Source organism: Alligator mississippiensis, chromosome 2, assembly GCF_030867095.1.
Source record: "Alligator mississippiensis isolate rAllMis1 chromosome 2, rAllMis1, whole genome shotgun sequence".
Lineage (NCBI taxonomy): Eukaryota > Metazoa > Chordata > Crocodylia > Alligatoridae > Alligator > Alligator mississippiensis.
This window is the reverse complement of record NC_081825.1, coordinates 180,446,397-180,470,532: the sequence shown is the minus strand read 5'-3', so window position 1 is coordinate 180,470,532 and position 24,136 is coordinate 180,446,397. Positions and strand designations below refer to the sequence as shown.

Genomic DNA, 24,136 nt, shown 5'->3' with positions numbered 1-24,136 from the left:
AAGGATGACTGTCTCTTTCATATGATACTTCTAAATCCCACTCTGATGACTGTTCTTTTCATAATAATGTTGCATTATTAACTCACATTCAGTTTGTGTTTTACCATAAGCTTCAGATAATATTCTATAGAACAATTGCCTGGTTGTTGTTTGTCTTGTAATTGAGCAATTGCGTATTCCTAAATGTACACTATATGTAGTATATGTACCTAAATGTAGTATTATATTTGTCCTTAGTGTATTTCATTCTATTTATTTCAAGCCATTACTGCAGTTTTGCAAGATATTTTTAATTGAAGTTCTGTCCTCCAGAGTGTTTACAGCATCTTTCAGCTTGTAACATATATGCATAATGTAAATTTAATAAGCCCGTTTATTCCTGGAAGTAGTAATGATTCCTGATAGCTATATGTGGAGTGTTGGCTCTTCATAACCAGCTTATGATATATTAAGGTACAAGGGAGCTGGAATCATACCTCTGGTGAGGTAGTCACCATCCAGTGGCAGCCTGCCTTGGCTAGGGAAGTCACCATTAGTTACTTCACGCAGCTTCTTTCAAGGTCTTGGTGATAAGGTCTTCTATAAGAGAAGCATTCAGCAGAAATAGCGATCCACTGTGATCCACTTTCTATTGCTTCAGAATCTCCATTCTCCTGATTCATCCACAAGGAAAGGGCATAAAAGGATTGTACAGTCTACATCCCATCCCTGCTGCCTGGAATGAGGTGGAGTGCCATAAAGTTCACACTGCAGCTAGTAGGCCCAGGAAACAAAGGATAGTTGAAACAACTGAAACTGTAGGAGGCAATTGAATTGGCCAGTACATAATTATCAGATGTACAAGAGCTGGAAGTCAGCTAATATTTTTTTTAATCTTCCTTCAAAGAGTGTCATAGGATCTTAGAACAATAGAAAACTAGGGTTGGAAAGAACCTCAGGAGGTCGTTTAGTCCAGCCCCCTGTCCAAGGCAGGACCATCCCTAACTAGATCATCCCAGCCAGGGTTTTGTCTAACTGGGTCTTAAAAACCTCCAAAAATAGAGAGTCCACAGCTTCTCTGGGTAACCTGTTCCAGTGTTGTACTACCCTCCTAGTGAGAAAATTCTTCCTAATATCTAGCCTAACCTTCCCTTGAGACCATTGCTCCTTGTTCTGTCATCTGCTACCACTAAGAACAGTCTAGCTCCATCTTCTGCCAAACACCCCTTCAAGTAGTTAAAGGCTGCTATTAAATCCCATATCAGTCTTCTCTTCTTTAAACTAAATAAGCCCAGTTCCCTCTCCTCATAAGTCAAAGGTCCTAGCCCCCAAACCATTTTCATTGCCCCCCACTGGATTCTCTCCAGTTTGTCCACATCCTTTCCGTAGTGGGGGGCCTAAAACTGACCACAGTATTCCAGATGTGGCCTCACCAGTGCTGAAAAGAGGGGAATAATCACTTCCCTTGACCTATTAGCAATGCTCCTACCAATGCAGCCCAGTATGCCTTCTTGGGAACAAGGGCACACTGATCACTCCTATTCAGCTTATTGTCCACTGTAACCCCCACATCCTTTTCTGCAGAGCTGCTGCCCAGTCAGTCAGACCCCAGCCTTTAGTGGTACATGGGATTGTTCGGTTCTAAGTGGAGGGCTTTGCGGTTGTCCTTGTTGAACCTCATGAGATTTCTTTTGGCCCAATCCTCCCATTTGTCTAGGTCACTCTAAATCCTAGCCCTGCTCTCCAGCTTATCTACTGCTCCTCCCAGCTTGGTGACATCTTCAAACTTGCCGAGGGTGCACTCTGTGCCATCTTCCAGGTTGTTGTTGATGATTCCAGGTTGTCATTTATTAAGAAAATATAAGCAGTCAGGGCCTTTCATCTGTATTTTAACCACAAGGTAACCAGCACCTCCAGCTTCCAAGTGACAGGGTCTGCAGAAGCCCTTTTTTCCATCTGCCTTTGTTGCAGCGATTGCCTGTTGTTTTAGATAAGGACATTGTCAAAGTTATCCGAGCCTTTGTGTCTTCCCAACTTAGCTTCTCTAACATCGTCTATGTAGGACTGTCTTAGGAGGTTAATCAAAAGCTGCTCCTGGCATGCTTACTTGGCAGCATTGGCCAGATGACTCCAAAGACTTTATTGGCTCCTGATTGACACAGAGTGTCTTATGGTCTGAGATGTGATAACTAGCAGCTCGAGGATCTGCCTCATTCCATCCATTCTCTCTTCTCTACTCAGAGCTAACCAAGTGTGTGTCTAATATCCTGTAGGCCATTTTGTCTTCCCATTTAATTCCTTCTCTCCCCAAATATTGTAATGATGTTCCCTACCAGAACTTCCCTAAAAAAGTCCTCCATCCCAGGGACACTCAGTACTGACTGGCTTAGGGGCTACATGATTTGTTAGGATTAACCAGAGTCACAACAGCATATACAACCTTAGGTGAATTGTGGCAAGCACACTTCAGTTCAGAAGAAGATGCTATGCAGTATGAGAGCTGCAGGCAGTGAACTGAAAAGTTAAAGTGTTTATAGCCTAAGTATTGCCGTTTGAAACAATCCATTGTAAAGTATGACAGATAATGATTGGATTATCTCTGTCACTGTCAATATTTGGTTTGTGAGTCAGGCCTACTTGTATGAGACGACCCAACATATTATAAGACCAAACACCTGGTTGTTCTTCTTAGTTTTTCTCTTAGATTAAAGATGCCCAGTTCTGCATCCAGTTCTGGGTGCTACACTTCAACAAGAACATGGTAGAACTTGAGAAGAACCACCTGTATGATCAGAGACTTGCATGGCAAACCGTATGAGGAAAGGCTGAGGGACCTGGGACTCTTCAGCCTAAAAAAGAAAAGGCTGAGAGGGGACTTGGTAGCAGCTTACTGCTACTTCATGGGAATACGTCAGGGGCTCAGTGAACAACTGTTCATCAGAGCACCCTTGGGTGGAACTAGGAGTAATGTCTGCAAAGTCCTGGAAGACCATTTCAGGCTTAACACTAGGAAAAACTTCACAATTAGGGTGTCCAGACTGTGGAATAGGCTCCCTCCAGAGGTGGTGGAATCTCAATCACCTACCCTGGAAATCTTCAAGAGGAGACTGGATGGTCACCTTGCTGGGGTCACCTGATCCCAGTTGTCTTTCCTGCCTGGTGCAGGGGGGGCTGGACAAGATGATCATGTGAGGTCCCTTCCAGCCCTTACAATCTATGAATCTGTGCCATTTAAACTAGCTTTACAGTCAGTGAAGTGATGGGGCTATGGACTGTCAAGGTATTCTTCATGTTCTCTTTCATGTAAACCTTGCTTCATGTATAGAAGTCAAAAGGGTGATGGTCAAGGTTACTAAGTAATTTAGGGTCTTTCAGCAGTGTGTGAGATACTTAATGGAACCTGATTTTTAGAAACCACGTGGTCTGCACATTTCTAACCACAACCTTGACTCCATGGGGAACAGGCACAAGTGAAGTGGAATCTTAAAACGTGGCTTTTTAAAAATGTCCATAAAATGTCCTTCTCTCATGAAAAACATGACGACTCCAGGCCAGCAAGAAGCATGGGCTGGGTTAAGGTGGTTTGCCCACTTGTAGCTGTGCATTTCCATACCTGATAATTTTTGTTTTGGTTATTTTAAAGTATAACTTGTCCTAGCGTCTGTTGCATGTGCATTGAGAGAACTAGGTCTTCAAAACTGCGTCCTGATAAGCAGTTGATACTTAAAATTTTAGCTCCCCATTTAATGCCTTTTTTGGCATGGGTATCAACAATTGGAAAAACTAGTTGGACTATGAAATAAGAGAGGATTCCATTAACAGGTGAAAGATTTCTAAGTAGCTTAATATTCTCATTATTCATTTACTATATAATCTGTTATGGGTCCCAACAGTGGGTATGCAGTACTTTGAAAACTGTGCTGCTAATATATATAAGGGTTTTATTTCACATGTTCATGGCAAGTTTTATTGCCTTGCCTGCATTTTATGAGATGCCATTAGAAGAAATACTTCACAACATTTATTGCTTAGTATTAAACCAAAAGGTTTTACTGCAGATACTGTGTGAGATCTGCTTTTGACTCGGTCCTTATTTCACTTATTAGATGTGTAAGGAATTTGTTGACTACATCAAAGAGCCGATTTTGCTTTGAAAAGACAGTTTAATCCATTAGTGTATAGCAGCCAATTGAATCCGCCAGTGACTTATCCAGAGGTATTTTTACATAGTTGGTCTGCAAATCCCATGAGCCTGTGCGACTCAGACTTCACTTGCTTGACTTGGCTTATGTGACCAGAAGCTTTCTCAGCATATTTGAGCTACATACAAGTCAAGAAGTGCCCTGTTTTTCATTATCAGAAACAGATATTTACAGTTTATCAAAGTTGTGGTTAGAAATGTGTCCTGAGGGGTTTGTAATGAAAATAGAAGTAGTTAATCCCATTTGACAACTCTTTTATGACTTCTGCAAAAAGTTGGTTGGTCTCATTCCAGTTTTGCAGTGAACAGGTATGTGCTTTGCAATTACCACTGATGCCTGCCTCAGTTGGTAGCACCACCAGAGAGTGCAGAGACTGAATGCGGATGGAAAAAAACCGTTGCTCTCACCTCTAGAGATGACCATCCCGGGGTAGATGGTCGGCAGGTTGGCAAGGCAGAGTGAAAAATCTTACACTGCTGCTTCTAAGCCTTTTACGTGGATCACTCCAGGGTCTTATTCCTATTAACATTGGAGCTTATTACATGGCAATAGCAGAGTAAAAGGATCTGAGTGTCAATGAGAATCAGGTCCATCTGTTGACTGGACTTTAAAACCAGCAACTTTCAACAGCATTGGGGGGGGGGGGGGTGTGTGTGTGTGTGTGTGTGTGAGAGAGCTTAACAATCCTTGGAAATTCCAAGAAATAGTTTTTCCAATATTAATATTCTTGTATAGGGGCGCTTATTCTGGAATTAGTATGTCCACATAGGGTTTCTACCAGGGGTGGGCAAAATATGGTCTGCAGGTCACATCCAGCCTGCGGAGGTCCTTTGGTCCCGCCTGGCCCCTGGCCTATGGCACATCCTGCTGCTCCCTGGGCATGCAGTGGAACTGGGGTGTCTCTGCAGCTGGGCTGCCTTTCTAGGTGACCCAGGAGGCAGCAGCTCCTTCTGGCTGCTGCCGCTGCCTGGCCCTTCTTGCTGCAGCTGCCCAGAGCCTGCACCCAGGCTGCCCTGCGGCTCCTCTCCAATGCCATTGCTGCCCTGCTGGGCAGTCTGGAGGCAGCAGCAACAGTGATGTCAGTGGAGAGGAGTGGCAAGGCAGCCTGGGTGCAGGCAGCTACAGCAAGAAGGGGCTGGCAGTGGTGAGGAGTGGGGGCACTTTTCCCCTGAGCCCAGAAGCTGCTGCCACTGCCCAGCATAGCTGGGAGGTCCGGAGCAGATGCAGGGCAGGCTGGGATCAGGGTTGTACATGTGGGTTTCAGCTGGTGTGCTCCACCGGGCTGAGACTGGAGTGGGCACAGGGCAGGCCAGGGTCAGGGCTGTGTACATGAGTCCCCACCAGTACCACAGGGTTGGGGCCAGTGGTGGTGGCAGCCAGAAGGAGCCACCACTGCCACCTGGGCTGCCTAGAAAGGCAGGGGAGGGTGGGCTGGGTCTGTGTGCTGTTGGTGGTGGCATGTGGGCTCCAGGCTGTTGGGGGGGAGGGGGCGGGGTCCTGACCAGCTCCCCAGAACTGCTTATGTGGCCCATGGGCCCAAATAATTACCCGCCCCTGGCTTATCCTGAAATAACTATTCAATTACATTTCCCAGTCAAAACAAGCTTTTATAACTCATATATCAAAATTAAAACCATTTTCTTCAAATAAATGTCTTGTCTCAGGTGGTCCCTTGGTACCGTGGTGTTTGCAGCAGCGGGCAGGGGATTATCTCCTTTTTGTTTTGTAATAATTATGCCAACAACTTTCTTTCTTGGAGTTAATTGAAGCTATGAATAGCAGGCCTGAATCAATTAATACTACAGTCAGTTTAGGGCAGAGTCTGTCCAACTTGATTCTGCTTTCCCTGGTTTACCTGCTCTAGGTTTTCTTTGTTTTTAATCTTACCTGCTTTTTCTCCTAGTTGCCTTCATGGCCAGACTTTGAACTTGCACAACTTTAGCACTGTTGAAGGAAAGATGAAGGGCCAAACTGGGAGTTATTCGGTTGTGATCCTGGATGGGAAAATCATTCCCCATCTGTATGTTTTTAAATCAACCCTTGATCACAGAGCTGTTGCTCTCCTTGCCCAGGACAAGGCTTTGGCTTTACTCATACTTAGTGCCACAGTTATTATTTAATTTGCTGGTCACCTACGTTGGTCTGGTAATAAAATTATTGACTGGTCCAAAGGGGTTGCCGTGTGTGTGTCTGTGCGCATGAATGCACACTTACCGTTTTTCCTAAGTGGTTGAAGTGCATGACATTACTATTCCTTTTTGGTTTTTTACCTCTTTTAAGATCATAGCATTCAGAGGGCTGAGGATGACATGAGGCACTTGGGATGTTTGTCAGCAGCTGCAGTCTGACCCTGAAGCAGTCCCACCAAAAGAGACTGCAGAGGGAGCTGATATCTGCTGGGGAGAGGTGCAACTGGCCTGAACTTCACTTTGGGCTGTGGTGGTACATACTATAGTGGCCAGAGGTTTGATGCTACGGGCGGGAGATGTCACCTTTTTTTGCCACTATCATGCATCTCAAGCAGCCAAAAAGCTGCCATCTTTCAACAGCAATAAAAGACACTTCCCCCAGCAGCAATGAACCACTGGCCGTGCACTACTGCTGGTTTTCTGCCCTTCCTGCTGCCAGAGCTACTTCAGAGAAGGTACAGGGTGTTGGAAGAGGAGGGGACAGAGGCTGGGAGTGTGAGGGGACCCCCTTAGCTCTGTTCTGGCATCCCTTTTAGGCAGTACCTGGGGCTTGTTCCCTACTCGCCCATCTGTGGTTATACTACTGGCTGGGGCTTGGCCATCCAAGGCTTTAAGATCCAATGTTTGAATTGTGGGGCAGCGCATGAAGTGCTTGACTTAATTCTGTTGGATGTAACAAAGCAGCGTGAACTGTGTAATCCATGACATGGGTGGGATACCCTCTGGCCTCCTCCAAACTCTCAACATATGTTCTGTCTCTAGAATGTCATCGCTCCTCCCTTCCAGACTTCCTACTTGCTTGGCTGCAAACATTGTTAATGGTCAAAAAATTAGTGAGTCCTTTAAAGATCTAGCTCTGACCCCTGAGTGTTGACTACAAAAATATTTTTCTTCTGCTTGCTCCAGATTATGAAGCTTTAACTTTCAGAGAACTTCTCCTCATGCCCTATTATGTGACCAGAAAAGGAGGAGAGCCTGGTCAGACTTCTTTTCTTGCCAATTAAATCCACCTTGAGGCTTCTACTGTGCAATGCTAATTCATCTGCAGTTTCCATCTTGCTATGTTTCTCGCATGTAATGACTAGATAGTCTGGCAAACAAAAATGCATATTACTGTTTCACAAAATAACATAGTACTTATCTGTCCCTTATTTAATCGCAGTCATGTTGTGGGAGTTAATAACTGGGGAGGTAGCTTTACTGAGCACCATGCAGTTTTTCCTTTTTGTTTTGGGGTAATACCTAGGAATGCTGTCGGAAACCAGGATCCTGTTATAGGAGCAATACTAATAGAGAACAAATAGACTTTTCCTACCTCAAAGAGTTTTATAGTCTAAATACATTTTCCTCAGAGGTGACTGTTGTATCAGAGAAACAGAAATAGGTGCAGGTGGCATAATCTTGTGAAGATGATTTAAAATGAAGTTAGAATAAGCCATCAGAACAATGAAAGCAACTTGGGCTTTCTTTCAGCAGGGACTGAGTGTAAAACAGGCACACACAGACAGTGCTGTCTACAGCTAGAGCGTGGGCCTGGGCTCCTGGGAAGCTGGGAGGGCATTACCACTTATGCTATTGTGTTTGGAGTTGTGAAGCTCCAGCTGAAGTGAGAACTCTTAAGAATGAGGGGGACTGGAAAAGTGGTGGTTGAGCTGGTGACATCTCTTTCACAATCTTTAAACCAGAATTGTCATATGTATTTGGCCCCATTGGCCTTATCCAAACCACAAGGCCTCTTGCGGACTGGATGACCCATGTCCAGATTCAGCTTCTCACCAGCAGTGAAGGAACTAATGTAGTCACCTCCACTTAATACCCCTCGAGTGGTAGGAGAGAGAAGGCTCCAAACCATATCTAAAGATAGGTCCACAGTCTAGTGCAGGGGCCAGCAACCTTTTACAAACCATGGGCTGGAACAACCTGCCTCTGACCCAGCTTGGGCCAGGTAGGTCAGCACAAGGGCTTCTCCCTGTGCCCCTGCTCCCCAGCTGTGGCATAGGTGCAACTTCCAGCCAGTGGGAAGCTGAGCTGGGACCAGGTATCTGCAAACTCCAACTGCACTGCTGCCGCTTCTTCCTTCTCCCTCCACTGGCTATGTCACAGCAGTGCAAGTGGCAGCAGTGCAAACACAGCTTCCAGCTGCTTAGCCCTGGTGTAACTTCCCATCATCTGGAAGCTGCACCTGTACTGCAGCCAGGAAGCAGGGAGCCAGGGGAAGCAGCAGCTTCATAGGTGCAGCTCCCTAGATGCCTGGCTTTAGCACAGCGTTGACAAAGCCCCCTGCTGCTGACACGCTGAAACCACTCAGTCCATGTCAGACCAGAATTGGGAGGGTAGAGAGAAGCAGCAGTGGTGCAGGCACAGCTGGAAAGTGCCTAGCCTTAGCGCAGCCCCTTGATGCCCAGCCCCAGTTGGGCATGGGCATGGACACATGCATGGCTGGGCCCAGTGGCCCCATGGGCTGGATCTGACCTGTGGGCCATATGTTGCTGATCCCTGCTGTAGCATTAACTCCTTCACTACTGGCAGCTGTAGCGAAAAGCCCCACAGACCAGATGATCCACCTCTGCAGGCCAGATCCAGCTTGTGGGCTGTATGGTTGACACCCTTGCTTGAAATAAATACAGCCTTGTTCTCTTCTGCTGTTCAGTGTGTCTTGTTAATTATTCCTTTGATGCAGCGCTGCCGCCAAAGGTCTTTCTCTCAGTTTAATGGAGCGTCTAATTCAGAAATATGGAGAGAGCATCGTGAGGATGCTGACTGTGCAATATCGGATGCATCAAGCCATAATGCAGTGGGCTTCCACAGAAATGTATGGTGGCCGACTCACAGCTCACCCTTCTGTGGCTCATCATTTGCTGAAGTAAGTGACCTGCCTTATCCTCTTCCTCCCCTTTAACAGAGTTGCAGTATAAAAGGGACTTTGTCAGTTCATGTTTATGCCAGCTTGCAATTTTTACTCTGTTTGCAGTAGACTTTTGTTTTAACCATTCAATTTTGTCTTGATTTCATTTTGCAAACATTGATTTTGTTTTCTCTCATGCTGCTTATGCAATGGAAGCCCATAGGACTGTGTTATGTTTGCTGCTTTGTTTGCAAAGGGGAGGCGTGGGGGGAGAGAAGTCCTCCTGCAACTAGTTATAATCTGGGAAGGCCTGGTGGACAGCCACCTGAAACAAAACTCCTGCTCAGACCAGAGAGCACTGAACATTTACCAGCTCACACACCTATTGAGACAGATCTATAAATGGATTTTCAAAAAGGGGATTTTTGTTTTAAGCTTGCCTGTCAAGTCTTTCAGAGTCTTCATTTTGGGGCTGATCCTGCTTCCCAGACTTGAGGGAGGTTTTTATGATTGATTTTAGTGAAGAGGCAAGTTCGCTCCCTTAGTGAATTATTACTTTTGCTTTACAGCACATTAGGCTCCAGTAGAGAATGGGGCTTCACTGTGCAAGGCAGTATACATACAATACAAGCACTTTTTGTCCTGTGTTTGTAGAGTGCCCAGTGCTGGGCCCAGATCCTGTCTACATTCCTGGTCCCGAATAGAGACTTGTAAGTACTCCCTTTATATTAAACAACAAATAATAATAGTATGCAGTCTCTATCTGAAGAGCTACCAATTTAAACAGACAAAACAAAGGGTTGGGAAAAGGAAGTATTATTGTTCCTTTCAGAGGGGAAGCACAGAAGCAGAGGACAATTTAATAACTGAGGTCCCATAGGAATTCTGTAGCACAGAGCAGGAAATTTAACAGAGATCTCCTAAACACCAATCCAGTACTTTAACCACGGTCTCTGCATTAATGCAGTAAGGATGTCACTTCAAAGATTGACTATTTTCCCAATACTTAATCAGTAGTAGGTATTCTAAATATTTACTCTGTGCTACCATCTAGAAGGTCCAATCAGCATCAGGATGAAAGCAGGCACAGGGAGCTGTCCATTGTGCTAGGAGCTGTACAGATGTTGAAGAGACAAACACTGCCTCAAAGGGTTTTTCCAGTCTAATTTGGCCGGAGTTCCTGGAAGGAACTCATCACCGGTATTAATGTGAAATCTTGAGGTTTTTTTCCAAGTTATTGTTAGGTAGGGTTAGTGAGGTTTCTTTATTTCCTTTGAGAATGATAAAACCTACGTGGAACCAGCTTTGAAAATCTTTACTGCAAACTCTGTCACCTGAAAAAGAAACTTGCACGTGAGCAGCTTTGAAAATCATTCCAAAGATGAACTAAAAGTCCCTGTGCACCCCCTCGCCTCCCCACACCCAGATCTTCCTGCTCCCAAGGTGGTATACTGAGTAACATGATCAATTTATGCTTATATATTTCAGGCCTGTTGGGTCAGTTGTTTGTGATGATTTCCCTTTTCCCTTTGTAATTTAACAGGAGGGGCTACTGCCTCATTTATATCAAGTGTTCACCAACATCCATCACAGTCAGCACTAACTGGAACCTTTAAGATTACCTCTGGGAATAAAGTTAACTGAGTAACTCATGTTCCTTTGGTCAGAGCTGTGCAAGCATAAAATACTCTAGGGCTGTGAACATGGAGTGCTTTAAATTACTAAGGGCTTTTTTTTTTAAGTGGCATCTAGAATTTGGAAAACATAGCTAACAGAGAATGACAGCTTTATGGTAGATCACATTTTAGGTTTAAATCATTTGAGAGATTATCTCACTCCATAATACTCATGTTTGTGTCAATGACATGCTGTGTGAGAATAGTATAAAAATAGCATGAAGTATGAAACTACCATCAATTAAAATGAGTTGTTGCTGTGAATGAAGAAAAATGTTACCAGTGCCAGGACACTAAGGGTCCAATTCAGCACGCATTGCTGTCTATGGAAAGACTCTCTGGATCAGGCCTTTCACCAGTAACTTTTCTTTCTCATCTACCTGCTTGCTACTTGTATACAACACCCAAGTGTATCTCACCTTTATTGTTTGTATTCATGAGCCACACCATTAACTGGTATAAATCAGCATAGCTCCACAGGCATCAATGACAGTGACTTACACTGTGCTGGATCCTTAGCTAGCATATTACATACTATGCCTAAATAACTAACAAAATAAAAAAACCTTGGAGCTACAGTGCTAGAATCGTAGAGAAGTAGGACTGGAAGAGGCCTCCAGAGGCCATCTAGTCCAACCCTCTGCCTGAGGCAGGATCATCCCTATACAAAACCATCCTGTACAAATCCATAATCTAAACTCTTCACAAAACTACCTTTAACCCTGAGACAACACAAGGCATAACACCCTAATCTGTCACAGGTAAAGCAGGAGGATCATGGCAGCCAGTGTTCTGCTTCTATAAAAGGTTGTTAATATACACTCAAGAGATCCCAGATAGAGGGCACATCCCCTGCTACAGTCCTTCAACCAGGATTGCACAGGCAGACCTTGTACAGAGCTCATAATTGATATGAAAGGGACTCTGTGATGAGTGTGGATATGGTTCCAGGAGCAGAGGTTTAAGGTCTATCAATAAGTCCTGTGCCTCGAATTGCTCTTGTGCACTGGGCTTTTTGGTTTTCCATTTAATTTAACAAATTTTTTGCAGGTACATGCACACAAAATACTGCATTTTCTCAGATGCAACCCCTTCCTGAATAAGATATGCACTTTATTTTTGAAAGCCAGAATGAAGAAAAAAAAATCTTTCCTTAAAAATACTAGTAAGTATGGTATTTTTTGAGAGAAAACACAGAGAGCCACAGTCTCAGGCGACCAAAACATTGTGGCTGCTGTTAACCCCTTAGCTACAAGACACCCCATATGCTGCTGATTAAGCCAAATTGACTGATCCCCTCTTCTCTTCTCAAGCAGGGTGGGCTGCTAGCAGCACCTGCCAGGTCAGTTGAGGGCCTGATCTTAGTTAGCGGAGGGTCTACCCAACTGATTCAGCAGGACTCACTGCCTTGGCATCTAGGGCTTGACTCTGGTTTAGAAATACAGTAGAGCTGAACCCAAGGTGCTGGAAAAGAGGTTCCTGCTAAGTCAGTACCAGCTTCTACAGTAGAAGCCCCTACTATGGGGAAAGAGAATTTATCCGTGGCCAACAGCTAGCCCCACATGCTCACTCTACTGTCCCCTGTGCAGCTTGCGCAGTGTACTTCTCTTCCCTGCCCCTGCTCTAGGCTTTTGGTGCAGAAGCTACTGTTACTGTATTTCCTTGCTTGAAACATTCACCCTATTTTCTAGCAGCTGATTTTTCGGGAAAAAAGGTATATGTTCCATGTGAAAAAATACAGCACTGCTACCTCTCCTCTTCAAAAAATGAAAACAAGGGAAAACCATTAAGCAGGCAGCTAATTGAAAGAGGTGGTGCTTTTACATGGGAAGAACTTGTCAGATTTCACTATTTTGATCTTTGCTGGTGAAGACATAAAAGGCCTGCCTCCTCATGCTGTCTAGTTAATGAGGCTGCTTATTGTATAAGTACACAGACAAGGTTTGCTAACAGCACTATCCATTCACACAACAGACATCTGTGGTTCTCTCTCTGCGGTTTCAGCAGAGGCACTGCGCTTTTCATCTCATTGTATTATCAGCTCACAAAAGCACTTTTACACCATGCTTCTGCAAATGCATGTAAGTAACTTTACTCCTTCATGAGAAACCCTGTTAACTTCAAGTGAGTAAAATTATTTATTAAGCCTTTTGGGGGTCCAGGCCTTAAAACATCAGTGCTGATGATGTCAGCACAACTCCCTAGAGAATGGGGTTTGTTTGCTTATTTCAGATACAAGGCAGCCCTGAAATTCCTCAATGTTGTAGCACTTTTAAATAAGAGCCACCATTTGTTATCTTAATTATGGGAACATCTTTCTGAAAGAATGAGTGAATACACACATCAGACAGAAGGGTGATGCCATGATCCTACAAATAGCAGAGTTAGTCACAGTGTAAAATATGTACATGATAGCAGAAAAGCACTATGATTAGTGGAATATTACAAAATAAAAAAATGGAAAAAAGAGCATCCTTTAATTGGCCATAAACATACTAGATGTACTTAAGTACAGCAAAACTCCTAAGCCCTAATCCTTCTGTCAGATCTGCTAACAGCCCTGCTGGAGCTCGTAACAGGTGTGGGAAGCCGTACCGGCAGTCCATATAACCAACCCAAAGCCCAAGATATTCTCTGGGTAGTCCTAGGGAACTGGATGGCTTGGGACCTATGGACACTCTTGGATCTAGGGTTCTGGTACAAATCCAGGTCCCTTTATGAAATCTGAGGCCATCTAACAATTATTGGTGGCCTGTGACATATGATTTGGCTAGCTCTGCTTCGTAGTGGATAGTTAGGTAGACTTTAGGCCTGGCAGTAATGACAGTGTCAGTCTTTAAGTAGAAGCACCCTACAGGGAAGCAGGAGAGGACTAACAGCTTTTGGAAGCTGTTGTCTGTTAATATTTGAAAGCTGTGGGCTGTAGGCCACTCCAGTCAGGCGCTCGGCATCACGACAAATTCTGAAATCTGGTATTTTGCTTTTCTTTTTACTTTCCCCAAGTTCAGGTAAATGTTGATTGGATTAATTTAACTATCCTGCATCCTGGCAAGACTGGGGAAGGACAAGATTTCATCCTTCATTTCCCCCAAGATAGAGAGGGATACTGGAAACTTTTCTGGTTGGACTAAACCTTGTGAGATGCTACACAGGTGAAGATGAAGCAACCTAACCATCAAAAGTATGCCCCCTCCATTTACCTGGTTAGCATTTTCAGAGCTAAACCACCCTCCCTGAAATTTCATGTGTACAATTGTGTGCAAGGATAGAATTTACTGGGACTTTGGAGGCCAAATCAGGCAATGTGTTTGGGAGTATCCTGACTTTAAAAACTGTTGTATCCATGTCATGTCCCATTGACTACAAAAGGAGCTGCTAGAAGTCAGTAGGAGCTGCTACAGGTGCAGCAGATTTTACCTTATAGTGACAGTGCCTTTGGATAAGGGCAAATGAAAAATTATAGTGAGTTATAATGGAGCAGCTGCTTTGTGGGCCTGCACTTACCCTGTGCCAATTGGAAGCTAAGCCATGTAGTTTGTCCCTCAGTCTGAAAACAGACATCTCATTTGACCAGGGACTCATTGTCCCAGGGTTTGATCCAGATCAGAACAGACACGGCAAACATTTACTTTACGTGTCACCCTACCAAGCTGCATTGCTGCTCCTTCACCAGGAGGTGGCCAGCAAGAGCCTGACAGGCAAAATAACCTGCAGTGACTGGAATTAACTTCAATAACTGTACAGACATACAACTGCATATGCTGGGGAGAAAGTGTTAGTATATTTTGCCTGGCATACATTGGAGGGACTTGGACAATGGACACATACACTTGTATGATCCCAGAACAAAATTCTTTCTCCTAGGACAAATGCAAGGTCTCTTCACAGCCTCAGTGAAACAGGCTTAGGGTACTATAGTGTAGTTTTCATTTACCATGGATTATGTACAGACACATGGGGAATTGCAACAGAGCAGCTGATGTACAATAAGTCTTCATCCCTTCTTAACTCACTTAAATTTCTTTGCCTCTACCCCTTTATTAAAAACACCAAAATATTTGAAAGTATGAAAACACAATGTTAATGTTCCACTAAATCAGTGGGGGCCTGTGGGCTGGATGGGCAACATGGGGCTGGTTCACAGGTCCAATCTAGAGCATGGAGCTGTGTCCTCTGGCCCACAGGGTTGGAATTAGACATCAGCAACATTAATTGCTGCATCTCCTAGAGACACAGAACTGCCACTTCTCCTGCCACCAAATTTCCAGTTTCATGGGCCAGGTGACTCGCCTTCACACTCTGGATCTGGCCCACAGGGCTCCACACAGGTCTGGAAATTTGGCAGGATGGCAAGTAGTGGCAGTGTTACTTGCTGCAGTTCTGCAATTACGAGCAATTAATACAGCAATTAATACTGCCACTGCTTGCCATGCTGCCAAATTTCTGGACCTGTAGGAAGCCCCACAAGCTGGATGATGTATCTCTTTGGGACAGATCTTGGTCACCCTTGCGCTATACCATTACCTTTGCCATGAAGAAAGTCTGTCTTTCCATAACAACTGAAACTCATGCTTCAGGTTGATTTTAGGTTGTTAGGAAGCTTGATCCTTTGTCTTTATTTGCTTGCTTTTCTTGTTTTTTAAGAGTAAATTTAATTGAATTTTAAAATAAGGCAAATCCCCTCCCTTCAGAAATATTTCCTATTTCCCTCAATTTCTTGATGCAAATTTACAATTTTCAGTCTCACTTCAGTTTTTTGTCTGGGAGTTTTACACACAATTTGAAGACTGTTTGCAAAGATGATTCTGAGGTCATATGGGCTTCCCAGTTTTGCAACCTGTCACAATCTGATGGAGTCCCACTCTGCATTGATTAAATGAATGTGAGCACATCAGGTCAACTGATGTGTGAGCACGTGAAGTCAACTGATGTGACTGTTTCTTGGGTACCAGGCGTAGGTTGGAGAAGATCTGAAGGCTTGGCTTGCTGCTGTGAGTCAGACTTTGCAGCAAAAAAGAAAAGGAACCCTGAAATATTTATGCTGCAATAATTAGCTGTCGTTTGCTACTTTAAACACAGCATAAATGATAGGACCAGTGGGCATGCATGAAAGCTACTGGGAAAAGCTTTCCAGCCAGACCGGAGGCAGTAGTTTCTGTGTGGAGAAAAGTGAACAGAAGTGGTTTTCTGGGCAAGGCTGAAACTTAAACCATTTTGTGTCAGTCAGGAAATGCCTAGAGTAGAGCAAAAGCACTGCCCAATGTGGCCCTTCCTGTAGAAAGGTCTTGGTGTGAGATGGCTTTGGATGGAGCAGGCTGGCATCCCAGCAGGGGAGCCATAGGACTGCCCACACTCCAGGTTCTGAACCCTGGAGCTCAGGGAAATGAATGCCGGCTTCTTGAAAGGGACTGTGCCACTTGGAGTGCAGCCCCTTTAAAAGCTACCTGATCTCCAAAATTGGCTGGTGTGTTATGCAAGTACAGTAAACTATGCCAGCTCACTTATCAGTACTGTTCTCTTACTCTCTGGTTGTTTGACTACTTACCTGTAGGATACTGCCAGGGTTGTACTGTGTTGTATTGTGTCGGATTGTTCTGTGTCTATCATAATGGGGCCCTGATCCTGTCTTAGAGCTGTTAGGCACTGCCATAATAAGATAGTTCACAGACATGCCCATGCTGCACATTTTGGGGAGTTTTAGTGAAATGGGGTTGGTTGTATCAAAAGGATAGGCTTTCTCTACTCCCGGCATCCCTTCTTGGTCCTAGAGTTTCTTAAGGAACAACCCTTTCTTTCCAGACCTTCCTTTGAGTCTTACCAGCAAGTGATAGCACTCTTAGAAAGCCAGAGAGTTGGGCTAGTAAGAGGAAGCTCCCATGCCTATCCACTGTCATAGAGATCTCTGAAGCCAGAGAGTGGTATCATTGCCACTGACTGGCTGCAAATAATAAGCCTGTTCCTGTTGACATGTCATAGCCTCTCTTCTGGCCCTGACAAGAACTGGATGCCTTTAAGTCAGCAGGCCCGGATGAGCTCCATCCGAGGGTGCTGAAGGCACTGGCCGACATCATTGCAGAGCCACTGGCGGGAATATTCGAACGCTCGTGGCGCACGGGCCAGGTCCCGGAGGACTGGAAAAGGGCTAACGTGGTCCCCATTTTCAAAAAGGGGAGGAGGGAGGACCCGGGCAACTGTAGGCCAGTCAGTCTCACCTCCATCCTTGGTAAAGTCTTTGAAAAAATTATCAAGGCTCACATTTGTGAGAGCCCAGCAGGGCAAATTATGCTGAGGGGAAACCAGCACGGGTTTGTGGCGGGCAGATCGTGCCTGACCAATCTAGTCTCTTTCTATGACCAGGTTACGAAACGCCTGGACACAGGAGGAGGGGTGGATGTCGTATACTTAGACTTCAGGAAGGCCTTCGATACGGTATCCTACCCCATACTGGTGAACAAGTTAAGAGGCTGTGATGTGGATGACTACACAGTCGGGTGGGTGGCGAATTGGCTAGAGGGTCGCACCCAGAGAGTCGTGGTGGTTGGGTCGGTCTCGACCTGGAAGGGTGTGGGCAGTGGGGTCCCGCAGGGCTCGGTCCTTGGACGGATACTCTTTAATGTCTTCATCAGTGACTTGGACGAGGGAGTCAAATGTACTCTGTCCAAGTTTGCAGATGACACAAAGCTATGGGGAGAAGTGGACATGCCGGAGGGCAGGGAACAGCTGCAGGCAGACCTGGATAGGTTGGACAAGTGGGCAGAAAACAACAGGATGCAGTTCAACAAGGAGAAATGCAAAGTGCTGCACCTAGGGAGTAAAAATGTCCAGCACACCTACAGCCTAGGGAATGACCTGCTGGGTGGCACAGAGGTGGAAAGGGATCTTGGAGTCCTAGTGGACTCCAAGATGAACATGAGTCGGCAGTGTGACGAAGCCATCAGAAAAGCCAATGGCACTTTATCGTGCATCAGCAGATGCATGACGAATAGGTCCAAGGAGGTGATACTTCCCCTCTATAGGGCGCTGGCCAGACCGCAGTTGGAGTACTGCATGCAATTCTGGGTGCCACACTTCAAGAAGGATGCAGATAACCTGGAGAGGGTCCAGAGAAGGGCAACTCGTATGGTCAAGGGCCTGCAGACCAAGCCCTATGAGGAGAGACTAGAGAAACTGGACCTTTTCAGCCTCTGCAAGAGAAGGTTGAGAGGCGACCTTGTGGTTGCCTATAAGTTCATCACGGGGGCACAGAAGATAATTGGTGAGTATTTATTCACCAAGGCGCCCCTGGGGGTTACAAGAAACAATGGCCACAAGGTAGCAGAGAGCAGATTTAGATTGGACATTAGGAAGAACTTGACAGTTCGAAGTGGCCAAGGTCTGGAACGGGCTCCCAAGGGAGGTGGTGCTCTCCCCTACCCTGGGGGTCTTCAAGAGGAGGTTAGATGAGTACCTAGCTGGGGTCATCTAGACCCAGCACTCTTTCCTGCTTATGCAGGGGGTCGGACTCGATGATCTATTGAGGTCCCTTCCGACCCTAACATCTATGAATCTATAAGAGTAGAAGTCAGTGGGATACTGTATTTGTACATCAGACCTGGTGTGCTGGCTACAATGACTGTCTTGACTGCAGGGAAAGATACTTTCATTGGAGCCCAAACTGCTTGTAACACTGGTACTTCACCTTTGACTCCAGAGGTAAGCCTTTCAATAAGCACCACAGATGTTTTTTTCCCAAGGTAACAACATGCTGCTGCAACCTCTCCTGTCTCAGAAGAGGGTGATTTTTCTCTCTTGAAAGATATATGCAGCTGATGATTCTGCTGAAGCAAATGTTCCCAAGTTTGAGATTGTTGGGAACAGAAAGAGGCTGCAAGTATATTCTTTGCGTGCTAGGAGTACTCAAAGAATCGTTTTAATAGCCTTGTCTGTGTGAGGCAAGCCTTTCAGTTTACATGGAAGCAGATGCCAGTTTGAGGGAGAGCAGGGCAGATATAGAATACATAGAAAGTGAGGGTTGGAAGGGACCTCAGGAGGTCATCTAATCCAACCCCCTGCTCGAAGCGGGACCATCCCCTACTAGATCATCCCAGCCAAAGCTTTGTCTAGCTGGGTCTTAAAAACCTGCAAGGATGGAGAGTCCACCAAGAGCTGGTTAGCTGTTTAATGTCTGTGTTTAGCAAAGTCTGTCCTCCGGATCTGAGGAGAGCAAATATTTCAGTGAGAGATGATGATGTATCTTTGTTCAGAACGGGGAGGGGATGGGGAGTGGGAGGAGAAGGACTGTGGATAGTAATTTCAGAGATTGCCCCAAACCCTTTCCCATTGCCCCAAACTTCTTGCATGCTTGCAAGAAGCAAGCACTTTCAGAGCTGTGCCCTGGGCCACATTGGGTGTGCAGACAATCTCTGCCAGATCCTGCCAACTGCTTCCTTCAGCGGAAGAACTGAAACCTAATGCGCAACCTTCATCCTGGTTTTCCATCAGGCTGCCCTCCTACTTAGTGCTTCTGCCTGGGTTTGACTCATGGGCCAGGAAAAACCTTAGCTGGGATTTTTCTGAGTGGACTCTTGTGTCTGTGTTTATGTACATCCAGAGGCTTGTGCTACAAAGGGATTGTCTCCAGATAGGAGATGAATGAGTTTGTCAGGAGTGGAGATTTCTTTTGTTGATGAAGTGAGTAATCTCCTTAAAGAGTCTACTGAAGGCAAAGTGAACTGGTGGAATACAAATGTACAAAAACACACTTACAGAGCTGGGGAGCTGCTGGCCTGCAGAGGGCCAGGATTTAAGGCCTTGTCTGGGGACTCGGGAAATCCTGAGTTCAGCTCCTAGCTTTGCACAGATTTCCTCAGACATGCTGAGAAAGCCACGTTACTTCTCTGAGCAAAATCCTGGCTTCAGTGGCATCTTCAGTGTTAGTTTGCTTGTCTGTAAGATGGGGATAACCCTTCCTTTCTGTTCTCTATTGTCTGTCCCTTCTGTTTGGGTTGTAAAGTGTTTGGGACAGTAACGATCTCTTGCTCCTATATGCAGATACACCAACCAGCGGAGATGTCTGGGTTTGGGACGCCTGGATCAAGCAGCCATCAGAATAACCTTGATTTTGCTCTTGTGGCAACTGCACCATCAGATGTCACTGCGGTGCCACTGCATTCGGACTTGCTGTATAATTGCCTTAGAGCTGCCCAGCCTTCTATTGATTTCCAGCTGCAGTGCATCTATCTTGCAGTCTGTTCGCAGCCTGTGACTGCAACAAACAAGTGTCTTTGATATCAAAATGCAATTTCTGATGTAGCTGCCTTAGATGTAGAAATGTTGCGAGAACTGAATTCCTCTGTGGTTACCTGTACCGTGCATTCTGCCTTGACTAATGGGGCACAATGATTTGATAACTGTGATAGAGCGCTTTTAGGGACACTTCTTTCTCTTCGCAGCACTACAAACTGAAAGCTGCTGCAGTACAATCCTAGATCTGTATGTCGTTACTGTCTGAAGCTATTTATGTGAGACGTGAAATCCCACACACCATAATTTGACTGGCATTAAAAGTGATTGCCATTCATTAAAAAAGGGGGGAAATGGTGTGTTGTATTGCAGAATCAGAAAGTTTTGAAGGCTGGGAAGGACCAGCCATCAAATGGCCATTATGCCCTCTATGGGGCTTGTCGAGGTGGTTTAACAGGATGTTATAATGTAGATCCTACACACAGCATTCATGTCCGCTCGTATCAGGTATACATTTCTGACCCTGCAGGACAATACTATCTTGGAAATTGTTAACATTTTCTCCTTTACAAAGCAGGCGAGACAGCCACTGTCTTGGTCAATGCCAGGGATTGAATCCAGGCAGTGGCATGCGATACAGCCTCAGCTCTTAAACTGCGTGTTGTGACAGCACCCTCTCTTCTGTAGATCAGGCACTGTCTGAATACATGCAACACACTCTGGCCAAGGAGTTAGATAGGTTCATTCAGGAGCTGCTGAGACCGACAAACTCTTAACATGAGCCTGCAAGCAACAAACAATTCAGGCATGTGATTACACATGTAAGAGGCCCAGTGTTAAGGTGAGAAGCAGGGCATCAGGGAGACATTTTATAACAAAGATGGAGAAAGTAAAGCAGGGAATGAACTGTGTTCTCTAGGGCCACATAGCAGGTCAGTAGCAGAGTAGAGATTATAGTATGGGAGATCTGGACTACCAGTCTTGTAATTGCTTTTTTGCACCAGCCGTCATACAGAGCCTCTGAGACTTGAGCCCACTGAGTGGGCCTTGCTGTTGCTTTTGCACTCTTGTCCATAGGAAGTGCTATTAACAGTTCCTCTCTCTTACCCCTGGGACTGAATTTATTCACTGGGGGGGGGGCAGAAGCAGAATATTCCTTGTTGTTTCAGTGTTGTTAACTCGCTCTTTTTCAAACAACCTATTAGGGACCTGCCGGGAGTTGCTTCTACTGAAGAGACTAGGATACCATTACTGCTCGTAGATACTGCTGGCTGTGGTTTATTTGAACTTGAAGTGGAAGACGAGCAGTCTAAAGGGAACCAAGGTACTGTGGCTTCATAGGATGTTAGATTTGCAGATAGGAAAAAGTTTTCCCAGATCCCCAGTCCTATAACTTGTGGTCCTGTTGGCCATTCACCTCACTAAGTCATAGAGCCCATTAAAGGCCAGTTGCAATAATACCAGGTATCTCTTTATGAGAGGCTGATATGGGAGGCCAAGGGAAAGTCACTGAGTAGATGATGGGGGATAAATGATAAGGAAATTGTAGTTGCAGCAGTCAGAGAGTGGTAATTACATCTGAGGAAGGCTCTTCAATGGACCATCACCAATACAGATAAGAATTTGTGGGGGTGGTGGTCTCATTTACATGTAATGCCCTCAGAGCAAAGAATGGCAGGTGTTGTCTCCTCTGCCCTGCAGGTGTCCTGACAGGTATAACTAAGTGTTTAAAAGGGAGGAGGTTCCTGCAAGTGTACTACTGCCTACCCTTGGATCATAAATTAAGGCATCAACTTCACAATGCATATATGTGGGGAGTGGGGGCATGTTCCATAACACCTCTCTGGCAGCCTACCCAGGGCATACAGGAAACCTATCTGGAGGGCATTTCCTCAAGAAATCCAGTAGCTCGCTGCCTTTTGGAGGCCAAGAGGAAAGGCACTTTGTAGCATATGGTGGAGATTGGCTTGTGTGGGTACCTTACTCTCCAAGACAGAGGATTTCAGTCCATACTCTCTGTCCATGGGGGCCCCTTTCTGCTTCCTGGGAGATGCGATCACTCTAGCAGCTACATTGTCCAAGTCAGAATGGACGTTGTTGGTGATACCTTTTGAAGCAGGTAGAATAGATCAAGTCCTTATTTTAAAGAGATACTATTATGGTTGGCTATCACAGAATGTCAGCTTCATTTATTTCGTATGCTGGACCAGTTTCTGAAGTCCTTAGATTTTGTCTATGTATCTTTTTCCCTTCCTCAGACCAAATACTTTACTGCTGTTTGTTCTCTTAAAAAATAGGTTTCATTATGGAAATTGAGTTTAATGTCGAGCTTCACAGCAATTGTAATAAACCATGAGCTAAAGAACAGAATTTAAAAATGATGAAGCTACCTTCTCTGTGTCCTTGTAACTAGAGGGAGAATGAATAGTCAGGATAATGCAGTTAACTAGGCCTTAATTTGTTCTAGTTTCTCTGCATTTGCTGGAGTGCTTTGAAATTGGGAGGGTTTGCTAGGGTATAGTCTTTGTCTTTGTGTTCTATGAGATGCAAAGCTTCCTCTGAAGGATACCTGCCCCAGTACATCGGGGAGAGCTTTAAAACTGAGAGCCGTTTGCAAAAGAAGCTGATGTGTGCAAATGTGTTAACTTTGGTGAAGTGACAAGCAGGACTGCCAGCTTGGTAGCCATCTGGTAAGAGTGATGTTGCATAATATTTTTTATTATGGTAGCTCCTAGAAGGTCCCAGCCTGAACCATTCTTCCCATTGTGGTAGGTCACAGTAAGAGACAGCCCTTCCATAGATAAGGACATGCACTGTGTTTGAGGGGGAGGTTTTTTAGCCCCATTTTGTAGATGGAGAACAGAGAACTAAACTTGCCCAAGGTCACATCAGGAGTCTGACAGAAGCAGGAACCAAATGATGGTCTCCTTCCCCCCAGTTCTGCTCCTAGCCTACAAGCTGTTTTTCCCTCTAGGGTGTGATGCACCACTGAAAAGATTCATACTGACTTTGATGGAATAAGGCTTAAGTAAGCCGTCTGATGCACAAGACAGTGCACACTTATAACAGCCATATGATAACATCTGTTGCCATTTTCATAGTTGGGCAACCAACTTGCAAGACAGAGCAGAACTTAATAGAGGTGCACCAATACATGGGTCCGGTATTGGATCGGCACTGATATAAAAAATAGTGGCTGTACTGGAAATTGGCCCAATGCTGCTGATAATTTGGCTGATAAATGCTTGTGTGTGCATGCAGCTGCAGCGTAGCAGGCAGGCAGTGAGAAGCACAGCCCAGCAGCTGGAGAGCTGAGTGGAGCTGGTAAGTCTTTATGGTAAGTCCATGGTGGTGGAAGGGGAATGGGGAGGGAAGGGATGTGGGGGTAGGAGGGCAGATCGACGCCCCCACGGTGAGGGAGGGAGTGGGGCTGGGGCAGGTGCTGCCAGGGCAGGGCAGGGCAGGATGGAGCCATGGCTCATCCCGGGGTTGGGGCATGTGTACAGGGCAGGGCAGGGTGGGTGGGCTGCAGCTGTGGGCTGGAGTCAGGGCTGTGCCAAGCTGTTCTCGGTGGGGCCTGGACTTGGGGCAGGCAGCAATGGTGCTGGGAGTGGGTTATGGGGGGGCTGCAGCCACCCCAAATTTCACCATAGCCCCTCCAGCCCCCCCTCCCAGCGCTGCCACTGCCAGCCCAGTACAGCTCTGGTTCAACCCCCGCCTCTACCCATGTGCCGGGAAGAGCTGGGACTGCGCCAGGTGGGCGGCAGTGGCACTGGGAGGAGGGTTTATGGGGGGCCTACAGCAAAATTTGGGCTGGCTGCAACTCCCCGTACCACCCTCCCAGTGCCACTGCCACCCACCCCGAGCTTAGCCCTCACCAAGAAGAGCCCAGCACAGCCCCAGCTCCAGCTCACAGCTGCAGCCTGACTCCCCATCCCACGCAGATCTGGGGTGCACATGCTGCCCCCCCCAGTGCCCTGCTGGTGTGTGCACAGCGGCAGTAGCCGCCCCCCCTCTCCAGAC

The 24,136-nt window shown here is 45.8% G+C and overlaps 1 protein-coding gene across 2 annotated transcripts in view; it reads left to right on the top strand.

Annotated features, from left to right (window-relative positions):
- The window catches only part of IGHMBP2 (immunoglobulin mu DNA binding protein 2), a 106,780-nt gene that overhangs the window by 59,888 nt on the left and 22,756 nt on the right, over window positions 1-24,136 (top strand). Inside the window, exons 9-10 of one of the 2 annotated variants that reach the window (XM_006275055.4) lie at window positions 9,051-9,233; window positions 21,319-21,437. In XM_006275055.4, the coding sequence (XP_006275117.3) occupies window positions 9,051-9,233; window positions 21,319-21,437 (302 nt within the window). Of the gene's footprint in view, window positions 1-9,050; window positions 9,234-9,869; window positions 9,926-21,318; window positions 21,438-24,136 lie in introns of both variants that reach the window. The other variant, XM_019485214.2, reaches the window with a different exon arrangement.